Below are 10,758 nucleotides of genomic sequence, written 5' to 3' on the forward strand. Positions count from 1 at the left end.
TTCACACTGTCAAGATAATTCTGTGAGTTTATTAAAATTATAGTGTACTGTTGATACTTAAAAACAGTTTTTATATATATATGTATTACTGTATATATTTTGAATGAAGGACTACCCCAGAAGGCAGGGCGCGAGGACGTTATTAACATTACACGTGATCGGTGGTTGTCATGGTAACCGTAAACTAGCAACCGCACACAAAGTCAGTTCAGAGGTTTTGCCAATACCTTGTAAGCTGAAACTAAAACTAACTTTTGAAACTTATACACAAGAATGTCAGACGCAGGATCCGACGAGTTTGAGGAAGACCAAAATACACTCGGGGTGACAGACTATAATTACTTTTTTTTTTTTTTTTTTACTTTTCGTTAGCCATGATAAAATGACTAGTTAACTGTTTGCGGGCCGTCTTGTAGTTGTCTGTTGATTTTCCAAGCCTCTTTTAATCAAACTCTTTTGCTTGTCTGACTGGAGCAGAAATATGAAGGGGGCAGAAATGAAGAAGGAGAGAGGCACGGGTTCGGGAAAGCCCTTCTGCCCAACGGAGACATTTATGAGGGAGAGTATGAGAACGGAAAGAGACATGGACAGGTAGGATGCTAGCGCTGCTCGCCTCCAGCTCACATACAGACTACGAATAGAAGATTAAAACCACTCAAGAGAACGACACATTCAAGTATTGAAGGTGTATTATATAAACAGCAGGTTTGTGCTTTCAATCGTCCAACAGACCTTCACGTAGAAGTTTACTACGTGAAAACGGTACGTCTCATCCGTCAGATATGGTCAGCAGGGGTGCTGATTTATACGGTGGCCGAGAGAGCTCAACGCACAGCAATTTAATAAATCATATGAAAACTGATAAGACGTAAGCAAATTAAGAAAAGAGGACCTCAAAAGGTGATGAAAAGGGTTGAAATAGATGTTTAAACATTATCACCTTCAGCCTGCAAATTATTGCGTATTTAATCAGATTATTGGAATTGACTGAAGCTGATAAAAGGCAACAGGTGTATGTGGAATCATGTGATCAGGATGTTAAAATGAAAATCATTTCAGCTAAGCAGTAATACATTCATCCTTTATTGTTTTATTCAATAGGGGACATATCGCTTCAAGAACGGGGCAAGATATGTGGGGCATTATGACCAGAACCTGAAACACGGACAGGGCACCTTTTACTATCCAGATGGCTCCAAATATGAAGGTATGACAAATGTAATTTATCTAAGATGAGCCTGTTGACAGATTATGCCGATTAAAATCTATCTTTACGTTCCTGAAAAAGTTTTAAAACGTACTGAGAGGACACAAGTCCAGTGTAGTCCTGACATAGACCTCACAAGTCAAACATTTTACTGTTGTCTGTCTCTTTGACTGTCAGGGTCGTGGGTAGATGACCTGAGACATGGTCACGGTGTCTACACCTACCCAAACAAAGACACGTATGATGGCGAGTGGCTGCAACACATGAGGTATATCTATGTCTTTGAAAGTAGTTTTAATTTCTGAAAGCGCATATTCCTTCACTGGATTGGAATAAAGCCTATTTGTAATCCATAAGATGTCCAGTAACTACCAAATAAGTGTTAAATTGTTGACTTGCAGCTCAAGCAACATCTATGAGTCAGATATTCTTACCGGCACATCCTGTTCTAACTACGTACAGTATAGTAAATTTTACACCTTCTGAAATTGTTGGTGTTATGTGATTGGCAGGCACGGTCAGGGCGTCTATCACTACCATGAAACTGGCTCAAAGTACAAGGGCACATGGGTGAACGGCAACATGGAGTTAACTGGAGAGTACATCCACTCTAACCACAGATACAAGGGCAACTTTGTCAACAACAAGGTTAGTTTTTTTTATGGGTTTTTACTGTAACCTGTACTGTTTGTCGAGATCGGTTAGGGAAGTCGATGGCTTGCCTCAGTACAAAATATTAGCAGACATACTAGATGAGTCACTTCAATTTGGCACTCCCTTTAAACCAAATTCTGCATTATTTGTGACACTGCTGGCTTCAGAATGAATCTATAAGTATTCAAGGAAAAGACAACAATGTCTCTTTCACATTATGCAGGAGTGAAAATCAACATCAGGACGGAGATCAATTAATAAATAACATTGTATGTCTTCACAGCTTGTTCCAGAACATGAATAATTTCTTAATGATGTGCCTTAGTTCCCAAATCACCCAATAATGTATTAAACTGTAATTTGAAAAAAAAAAGAAGACTTGCACCATTGTACCATAATGTCATTATCAAGTAGTTGTCTTTGTACTTCAATACTTTCAACCTGGTTTTGCAGCCAGATGGACCTGGGAAGTATGTGTTTGACAGTGGCTGTGAGCAGCACGGAGAATACCGCCAAACAAACCAGGTAATTCAACATCAGCTGCATTTACGTGTTTCAACTGATTTAGCTACATACTGTATGTACATAGCCATACCGCTGCCGTCATGAAAAGACAAAGAGAATCTGAGAGTTTACTTTGTTTCGATGGCAGCAGATAATGTGGAAAACTTGAACTTTATCTGGACACCCTGAATGAACGCACTCACGACATGACATAGACATAGCGTAACTCTGACAACTCTAAACCTCCAGCTGGTGAACACTGAGCAGAACGGTGAAAAAATAAAAGCTCAGAAGTCTCCCTACGCGGACTCCAGGGAGGGTTATCTCGCCTTAGGGGCCTCAGGAGGAGTAGAGGAGGTGCCACTACTGCTTCTATACACAACTGTTAATGCTGTGCCTTTCACCAGTAGCATAGATCGCTCAGTCACATCAGTGTGTTTGCATGATCTTTGGTTAGTCTTAATCTCAAGATCGTCTTTTTCATGCACAAGATGTATTAATTTGTATTGATAGTACTAGAAGGTTTTTTTCAGCATTGCCTGTCATTGCATGTTTGGGTTTGAATGCATGATTGGTCACCTTGAGTGGCCATGTGTTGGTAACTAAAGTTGCAGTGGCCCTGCAGTTTGCACACGTTTTCACACTTGGCTCGCACCACGCGCAGTGACGCTGCTATTGTGAAATTATCTCGAGAAAAATTACAACCACAGTGTGCAGCAGTAAGGCCTTTAAGATTTGTCTCTGCCTTCCCCGTTCTCTGCAGGACGGAGCTGAGGGTGAGCAGGGTGAGCTGGCCTCCTACACCGTCCTCCAGTGGATTCCCAATTGTGTCACCAGCGTAACACTACAGACTCACAGAAAAGAGACATCAGGTGAAGTCCTGCAGTCAGGCACGGGGTCATAGCCGGGATTTTACTATATGTACAGAACCACATATTCTCTTATGTTAAATTGTATTTCCTGTAAATGGTATTTCCTAATAAATCCATGCACTGGCTTTAATTTGCTTAAGCATTTTGCTTTCAAATGTATAATATTTAGACTAAATGTAAGCAAGTACGGCAACGCTTTTTTTTATGCTGTTATCTGGAGATCATGAGAACACATATCACTCAACAGACTGCCGGTGTCAACTTTATTTTCAGGGTTTTCAGTTTTCACTGGCAGTTTGGTTAGATTTCGGCACCAAGCTTATCCCAAGATTACAAAATAATGAAATTAAACATTCATCTTGGATCTTTTTTTTTTTTTTCAAGATAAGATAATGATGTTTCTGGGCTTCCATATAATAGAATATTGGAATCAGGGCATACAGTTACTGTACATGCTACATGGGTAGACCCAGAATATAAGCTACCATTATAGTTTGAGGTACATTAGTGTAATATATGTGGTATATAAGTGTTTTGGGTACGCTATAAAACCAGCTAAACTATTTAAAAAAATATCCTATAGAAATAATTACCCTTTTTAAAAACATAATCTAAAGGAACGTGAACCTGACGAAGCAAATTGCGAAACGCGTTGTTCACGCCAAATAAAGTCAGCAAAATACTCTCCAGTGTGCGATGTATACTACTTTTTGATTTTATAATCTAAAACTCTTCACTATTATTTAAAGAAAGGTAAATATGTCCATGCTTGTTTCATTCTATTAGCAATGGGTGGACAAAATAACAGAAATAACTTCCAATACACTACAGTACAAGACCAGCAGTAAATGTACCAATCTGCTTAAGTCCATTGTTTGTAGCTGTAGTTTGTGGTCTTGTTGTCAAATGTCATGCCTCCATTGCTTCAAACACAAAGAGCACACTCTCCAAAGTGAGTAGAGGAAACTGTATAGATTCAAAGTCTGCAGTCAAGTAAGCTTTTGTGTTTTCTTTTGTTAGCTGGGGAAAAGGAAAGACCTTCACCAGAAGAGATGGTGGGGATCTGACTGCTGTGATCGGCCCACAATCCTGGACGTTTCATCTTGTTTTGTTTAAAGGGACAAAGTAATAAATATGCACTGGGAGTTTGTTAATCTTCCATTTGTGATGTTTTTGGGGTGATGTATGGCTGTTGCAACTGGACATGTTCAGGGATGTTTTGAATATCGGGTTGTGTAAAGCAGATACTGCCCCTCTGTGGCACAAACAAACCACAAAACCTTAGAAGACTGTAGCTATAAATACAACCCAGGATCCAATACCATTAATATCAAATGCGCATTAAGGTTAAAGCCAAGTTGCTGTCAGTCAAATCTGCCTGATGGTGCTTTATTTATGGGCACCTCTTGCAGACGCTATAATCTTCTCCTGTATTTGTCTGGATTAAAGTTGTGAGTATCAACACAATTAAACAAGGCCAATGAAAATAAGAATTGTGTTGTAAAAGTAATAGGTACTGTAAACGTTAAGATTTACATGTCTATTGATTTCCCATAACATATGGGGTTGATGCAACAACACCTCAGTCTAATAAACTTTCATGCTGTATTACCTGAGCCAGGCAGCTTATGCAGTCTATGTGGGACAGTTATTGTATGTATGCATAACAGTGTCTGTGACCTGTTTTCGCTAAATGAAACTTACTGAAAGCCACATAAACCAACGACGATGAATTCATTTCACTTCCATTTTCTAGTTAAATTAGTTTTAAATAATTGAATAAGTGCTCTTGGTATGGTAGACTCCGGCCGGAAGTTGAATGAAACTGAATGAAACTTCAACCGGAAGTTATTTTACTGCGCTGCGCTTGACACCGGTTCATCACTATGCAGCCTATGGTTCATCAGCACCGGTTACGTTGGCTACGGCGGTGTCATCATGCTAGGGGACGATACAGGAAAACGAGTTCTGCGGTGTGGCTGAATGTCATGACGTAAAGCAAGAGAGCGGGAGGATAAATACAAGGAATGTAATTAAACACCCATTTTGAAGACAACACCGAGAATGGACGACTGTCCTCAAGAAGCGCCACTGTTTACATTCGGTGTGATAGCGGACGTTCAGTACGCAGACCTCGACGACGGTTACAATTACTCGCGGACGAGAAAGAGGTATTACCGAACCAGTCTCCAGCTGCTGAGGAATGCCGTGGAAAGTTGGTCAGAGACGTCGGCTGTCAAGCCGGAGTTCGTCCTCCAGCTGGGAGACATTATCGACGGCTTTAACAAGGGCCGCGGCGACTCTGAGCGGGCGCTGGACGCCGTGCTGAGAGAGTTGAGCCCCGGTCCCGCGGTGCACCATGTGTGGGGCAACCACGAGTTTTATAACTTCAGCAGGAGCGAGCTGCTGCGTTCCAAGCTCAACACTGCACTCCACACTGACAGGAGCCTGAGCGGAGTCCCGGCTCGGCCTGACATCTATGCCTACCACTTCAGCCCGTTCCCCGGGTTCAGGTTTGTTGTGCTGGACGCCTATGATGTGAGCCTGCTGGGTATAGAGGAGTCCAGTGAACGCTACATCAACGCTTTGAGTCTGATAAAGCAGCACAACAACAACACAGACCTCAACTGCCCCCCAGGTATGTTGACCTGATCATTGCTATTATACTATTGTGGCTATTTCATGTTTTATTAGTTCAAACAATATGTAACTTTGTAGTCTTTAAATTAGATAACTTCGAAGTTGTTAATTGTATAACCTCACTGTATGAGGAGGAGCTTAGTTACATCATTTTTGCAAAATGCAACAGGCATATTTTGTTGTATAATTGACTTATATTTTTTTGAGCCACAATATTGTTTAGCATTTATCTTACCTGACAGCAGGCCACAAGGGCTGACTGCAGCACATGTCTGCCATTTCTGCGAGTATTTAAACACAAAGACAACAGCCAACTGTCTGCTAGCAAGTACTGTATGTGTCTGCCTGAGAGGAAATAATTCTCCACACCAGCAGGTGGCAGTAGTCTGTATCTGTCTGTCCAAAAAGGAAACCGGAAGCTGGGACTGCGACTTAAATATACGCTCTCTGTGGTGCAAAGCCGGCCTTTCCTAAATCATGCAGATCAGTTGGTCTACAGTTTCATTTCAGATTCCCACATCTTTGTAACAATGTTTGCTCTTTGTAATGTTCAGGCATGGGCTCAGTTACCCATTTACCCCCTAAATAAAAGGATATATTAAATTATATAGATCACATTTCAGAAGTGCCTGTGTCACTTATGTTTCTTTTTGTCTGTAAAGGTTCTCAGTCATCTACATCGTCTCCGGGTCACGATAGAACTGAAGAAGACAGTCAGAGTGGTGAGATGTCTTCAAGAAACCCTATGAGTCCAGAGGACCTTGTTCAACTTTTTGAATATGTTTCTGTTTCACAGACCACCCTAGGTTCTCTTTCATGGATGGAAAGGGAGGAATACGTAGTTGGTTGCAATCTGCAACCTCACCACCATATGCCTCTAAATCCTACACAGCAATCCTTTAAAGATGCCCTGTGGGCATTTTAAATATGTTTGCATTCAGCATTATTTTATTTGCAGAATGGCTCAAAGGGGCTGGCTTTCTTGGAAGCTTTTGTCCATACTAGGTTAAAAACAAACCTACCCGCTTGGCTCTTTTGTACCATCTATCCCATCTTCTGCTACAACATAGTTTTATGAGACATGACTGAATGGGACCTGCCGGTTAGCAAACAGACCAACCCAGTAATGATAATTTTAACCAATTACACTGCAGAAATTTCACTGACTTCAGGATGATTAAATCAGTCATGTTTTGTGCTCTTGTTTCAGAGGTGGGGAATCTGATGTTTACTATGTTCAACGGCGGGTACAGTAAGGATCAGCTGAACTGGCTAGATTCTGTGCTTTCCTCAGCCGATGAGAAACAGGAAAGAGTCACTATTGTCAGTAAGTAAAACCTGTCTATTTGCAGTTGGACAAGTTGGTGGCGCAAACAACTACAGTTAATAGATTCAGGGCCAGCAACAAACTCTCAGTGTTCTCATATAATGTAATCATAGGTAGGCACACCTGGTGCATCACATTGACATCTATTGAGCAAGACAATATTACTTGTTCCCAAACTCCTCTTTTATGTCCTTTCCCACCAGTAAATACAGATATTGACCTCAGTTTTAATTTTTAATTCTTAAGTTGAAATTCCTAGTGAACCTAGAGTATATGCATTCTTATAATACATTTATGCTGAAACAGCTAGTTGAGAAGTGGAATTCAATAAATCAATCAATCAAAAACTGTTTTGATAGTTGATGCTGGGAGTACTTTGTGTACCAACGTTTTAAGATAAATGCTAATATCACAATGAAAACGGGAAGATCACTGCCCAATCATAGAAGGATTGATATTACAATTGATAATACAATTGACCATTTGGCAGTTGATAAATATTGTTGGTGCTGATTAACTGTACAGTCTTGTCAGAATGTCAGACCCCTTCATATTTTGCAGTTTTCTGTGATGTAAATTTAACATTATGTGAATACAATTGTCATTTAACACATCAATTTATACTCAATTTACTGAACAACTGAAATCTTGCTGTATTAAAACATACTTATGATAGCTCACTTGGAGTTTGAAAAGCAGTTATTGAAGAACTCTTGAGGGGAAAAAAAAACAAAGATTATCCAATTAAACAAATCTTTGGGCGCTGCTCATCACCTGCTAATGCCATGTGGTGAAGCATGGAGGTAGCAGCATCGGCTATGGGGCTGTTTCTCACCAGCAGGGAGTGAAAAACTGGTCCAGACTGAGGGAAGTATGAATACTAACAAATATAGGCAGGTACTTGAAGAAAACCTTCTTTTAGATTGCAAACATTTGAGACTGGGGCAATGGTTCGCATTTCAGTCAACCAAAGGATACAGTCAACACATCTCGAGCCCAGGCATCTGTGGTGATAAAATGGAATTGGCAGATCACAAACGCTTCTCATCCGATCCAAGGGAGTGCAGAGATTGAAAAATTTGATTAATTGCCCAAATCCACTTGTGAAAAGTCTTTACCCAAGAAGACTTGAAGCTGCAATTGTTACCAGAGGGACTTATCCCAGAGGGGAAAGTACTGATGAAAGGGTCTAAATACTTCATTGGCCAGCATGATGAGCTGGAACAATTAAATTCTATAGCAATACACCCAATATTTGTAAGGGTATTTCAGAATAAAACCAGCTGACCTTGCTACACACAACAGCAGCTGATATGGGTATCTAATAAGTAACCACTGGTAACCGAAGTGTATTTTTTTTTGTCTAGGTCACCTCCCTGCTCACCCCCGGTCCACAGATCCTGTTTGCCTTGCATGGAACTTCGGTGAGCTCCTGGTCATCATACACTCCCATAGCAGCGTGGTGTGTTACATGGCTGGACATGCCCACGACGGCGGATACTACCAAGATCAAATCACTGGAGTGCACCACCTGACGCTAGCGGGGGTGATTGAGACTCCGCCTGACAGCAATGCCTTTGGCACAGTGTCTGTCTACAAGGACAGGATGGTGATGGAGGGCAAGGGGAGAATGGAAGATCGAGTATTCGTATTTCAATGATGCCAAATTGACATTGACAATATGGCAGTATAACACATGCTGTGTTTAAAGAACCGGTTCATGTGTTTTTTTTTTATTCTGGCTTAAAACGGAAGATGCTTTCTTGTATATTCTAGTGTCAGTGATGAGGGACAAAATCCACAGATGAGATGAGTCATCTTGATGGAGTCTTTTTATAACCTGGTTCGCTGCACCTGATTGTCTTCCAGGCAGGAGTAGGTTAAAAAGGGATGGTTTAGAATGTCCTACCAAACCTGACTCAGTGAGTTGGTGTGCATTGCTGTAAAGTGGTTTCCTTTTATATTTGGTGCCAAAATTTAACAAAATTTAAAGATTTGAGCTTGTTGCTGGCTTGTTGTGATTTAAGAGGCTGCTGAGCCTTTATATTCAGCTGGCGTCAATTGTTGCACAGAAGTAGGGCTGTGGATTTTGTCCCCACTGTTACTGAAAGGACGTTAGGAATGAGATTGTAATGGCTGCTGTGATCAGGCGAAACAATTCAACATCCACGACAATAGTTTTCAGACAAGCTTGAAAAAAGATGCAGCAACCTGTGAAGGCAACCTTAGACTACCTTAGAGGTACCTTTCAGACTGGAAAACCTAGAGGATGTTTGGTACATTCTCTGAAGAAGTCAGGGAATTTTATCAGTCACTACACAGGAAGAAAAAATACCCGCATCTGTCTTCAATCCCATAGTATAGGCCTTTATACTGTATTATAAGCTGAAAAAAAATATTGGCAATGTATGGAAGTTATTAAAGTTATTAAAACAAAATTTAGTTTTGGAAGCAGCACTTAGTTTAAATACGTTTAAAGGCCAAGGTGGGACTACTTGTTTTACCCTACACTTGTTTTAATTTTATTTTCTTAAACTGTATGTGTCAATTATATTTCATGCAAAGATTGTGTTTTAATCTTAAAATTATAACATTTGCACATTATTTACCAAGATTTCAAGAAATGCCTTTGGGTTGGAATTGCTTTTTGCATGTTGCACATGGTTATTTCTGGAGCGTTGTGTTGTGCAGTGCAATGAGAAATTTGATTAGTGGAGTGCGTTGCATAATTATGCCTCATCCAGGTGATAAGATGAGCAAATCTGTATGATTTACTGTGTGATGCAATGATAACATTAATAAAAATCCTTACATGGTAATGTCACATAATGTCACATTTACTCTCTGGCATCATACTGTATGATGCCTTCAGGTAATGACATAGCCTCTGACACTGTAACACAGCCCAGTTTTTTAAGATATGCAGTTTTAGGGGATGTAAGGTAAATTCAACTCCAGATATTTGCTTTGTCTTCAGTTTTCATCTCAGTCTTCTGCAGATTGAGTTACAGAAATGGTAACGTGATGACCTAGTATATGGCATTCTCAAATACAGTATTTACTGTATAGCCATAATTGGACTATTTCAATGACAATGGAGCAACCTTCGTCCACAGATTAGGACTGAAGAAGCCAATAAATCTTTTCCCGTAAACTGGTTTTAGACCCAGCGATCAAAACTGAATTTCCAATCCAATTACTAATTTGTAGCAGAATTTTGTGTCAGTTTACCTTTCTGACTGTGTCTGTGATGGACAACTGAATAAATTCAGCTTTAAATAAAACTTTCCCTACAATGTTCCATCTTCGGACACCGGCTATTCTGGTTCCTAATAAGAACATGCTTTTAACATATTGTAACTGTCATGTAACATCACCAGCTATATGTTGTATTTGTATCATCATCAGATTCCACATGTATGCTTTAGTCAGATGTATCTATGACAGATGGATGTTTATCTTCCTCCTGTCGTTCTCTGAGCTAGAGAGACCTCTCTATCTCAAAGTGCCCCCCCCCCCCAACCAAGTCTAATTAGTGAAACTGAGAAACACAG

General features: G+C 40.3%; 2 protein-coding genes across 2 annotated transcripts; both read left to right on the top strand.

Moving 5' to 3' along the window:
- Positions 1–273: 273 nt before the first annotated feature.
- rsph1 (radial spoke head component 1) lies at positions 274–3,470 on the top strand (the record flags this gene model as incomplete). The annotated part of the gene is given in 8 exon segments (XM_084567240.1): positions 274–324; positions 478–591; positions 1,102–1,207; positions 1,385–1,495; positions 1,675–1,706; positions 1,709–1,855; positions 2,315–2,386; positions 3,129–3,470. Coding segments are annotated over 8 exon segments (774 nt in total). The 3' UTR covers positions 3,270–3,470.
- Positions 3,471–5,105: 1,635 nt separating this feature from the next.
- Positions 5,106–10,648, top strand: adprm (ADP-ribose/CDP-alcohol diphosphatase, manganese-dependent). Its single transcript, XM_084567003.1, has 4 exons — positions 5,106–5,875; positions 6,540–6,599; positions 7,088–7,204; positions 8,572–10,648. Exons 1-4 carry the CDS (start codon positions 5,302–5,304, stop codon positions 8,862–8,864), a joined length of 1,044 nt encoding a protein of 347 aa, XP_084423129.1. The 5' UTR covers positions 5,106–5,301; the 3' UTR covers positions 8,865–10,648.
- Positions 10,649–10,758: the final 110 nt, after the last annotated feature.

The sequence above is a fragment of the Chelon labrosus genome (assembly GCF_963514085.1).
Source record: "Chelon labrosus genome assembly, chromosome: 19".
Taxonomy (NCBI): domain Eukaryota; kingdom Metazoa; phylum Chordata; class Actinopteri; order Mugiliformes; family Mugilidae; genus Chelon; species Chelon labrosus.

Coding starts and splice junctions, on each gene's coding strand:
- adprm (XM_084567003.1), top strand. CDS start 5,302: ATGGACGACTGTCCTCAAGAAGCGCCACTGTTTACATTCGGTGTGATA. Junction 5,876..6,539: donor AGACCTCAACTGCCCCCCAG/GTATGTTGACCT, acceptor TTGTCTGTAAAG/GTTCTCAGTCATCTACATCG. Junction 6,600..7,087: donor TGAAGAAGACAGTCAGAGTG/GTGAGATGTCTT, acceptor CTCTTGTTTCAG/AGGTGGGGAATCTGATGTTT.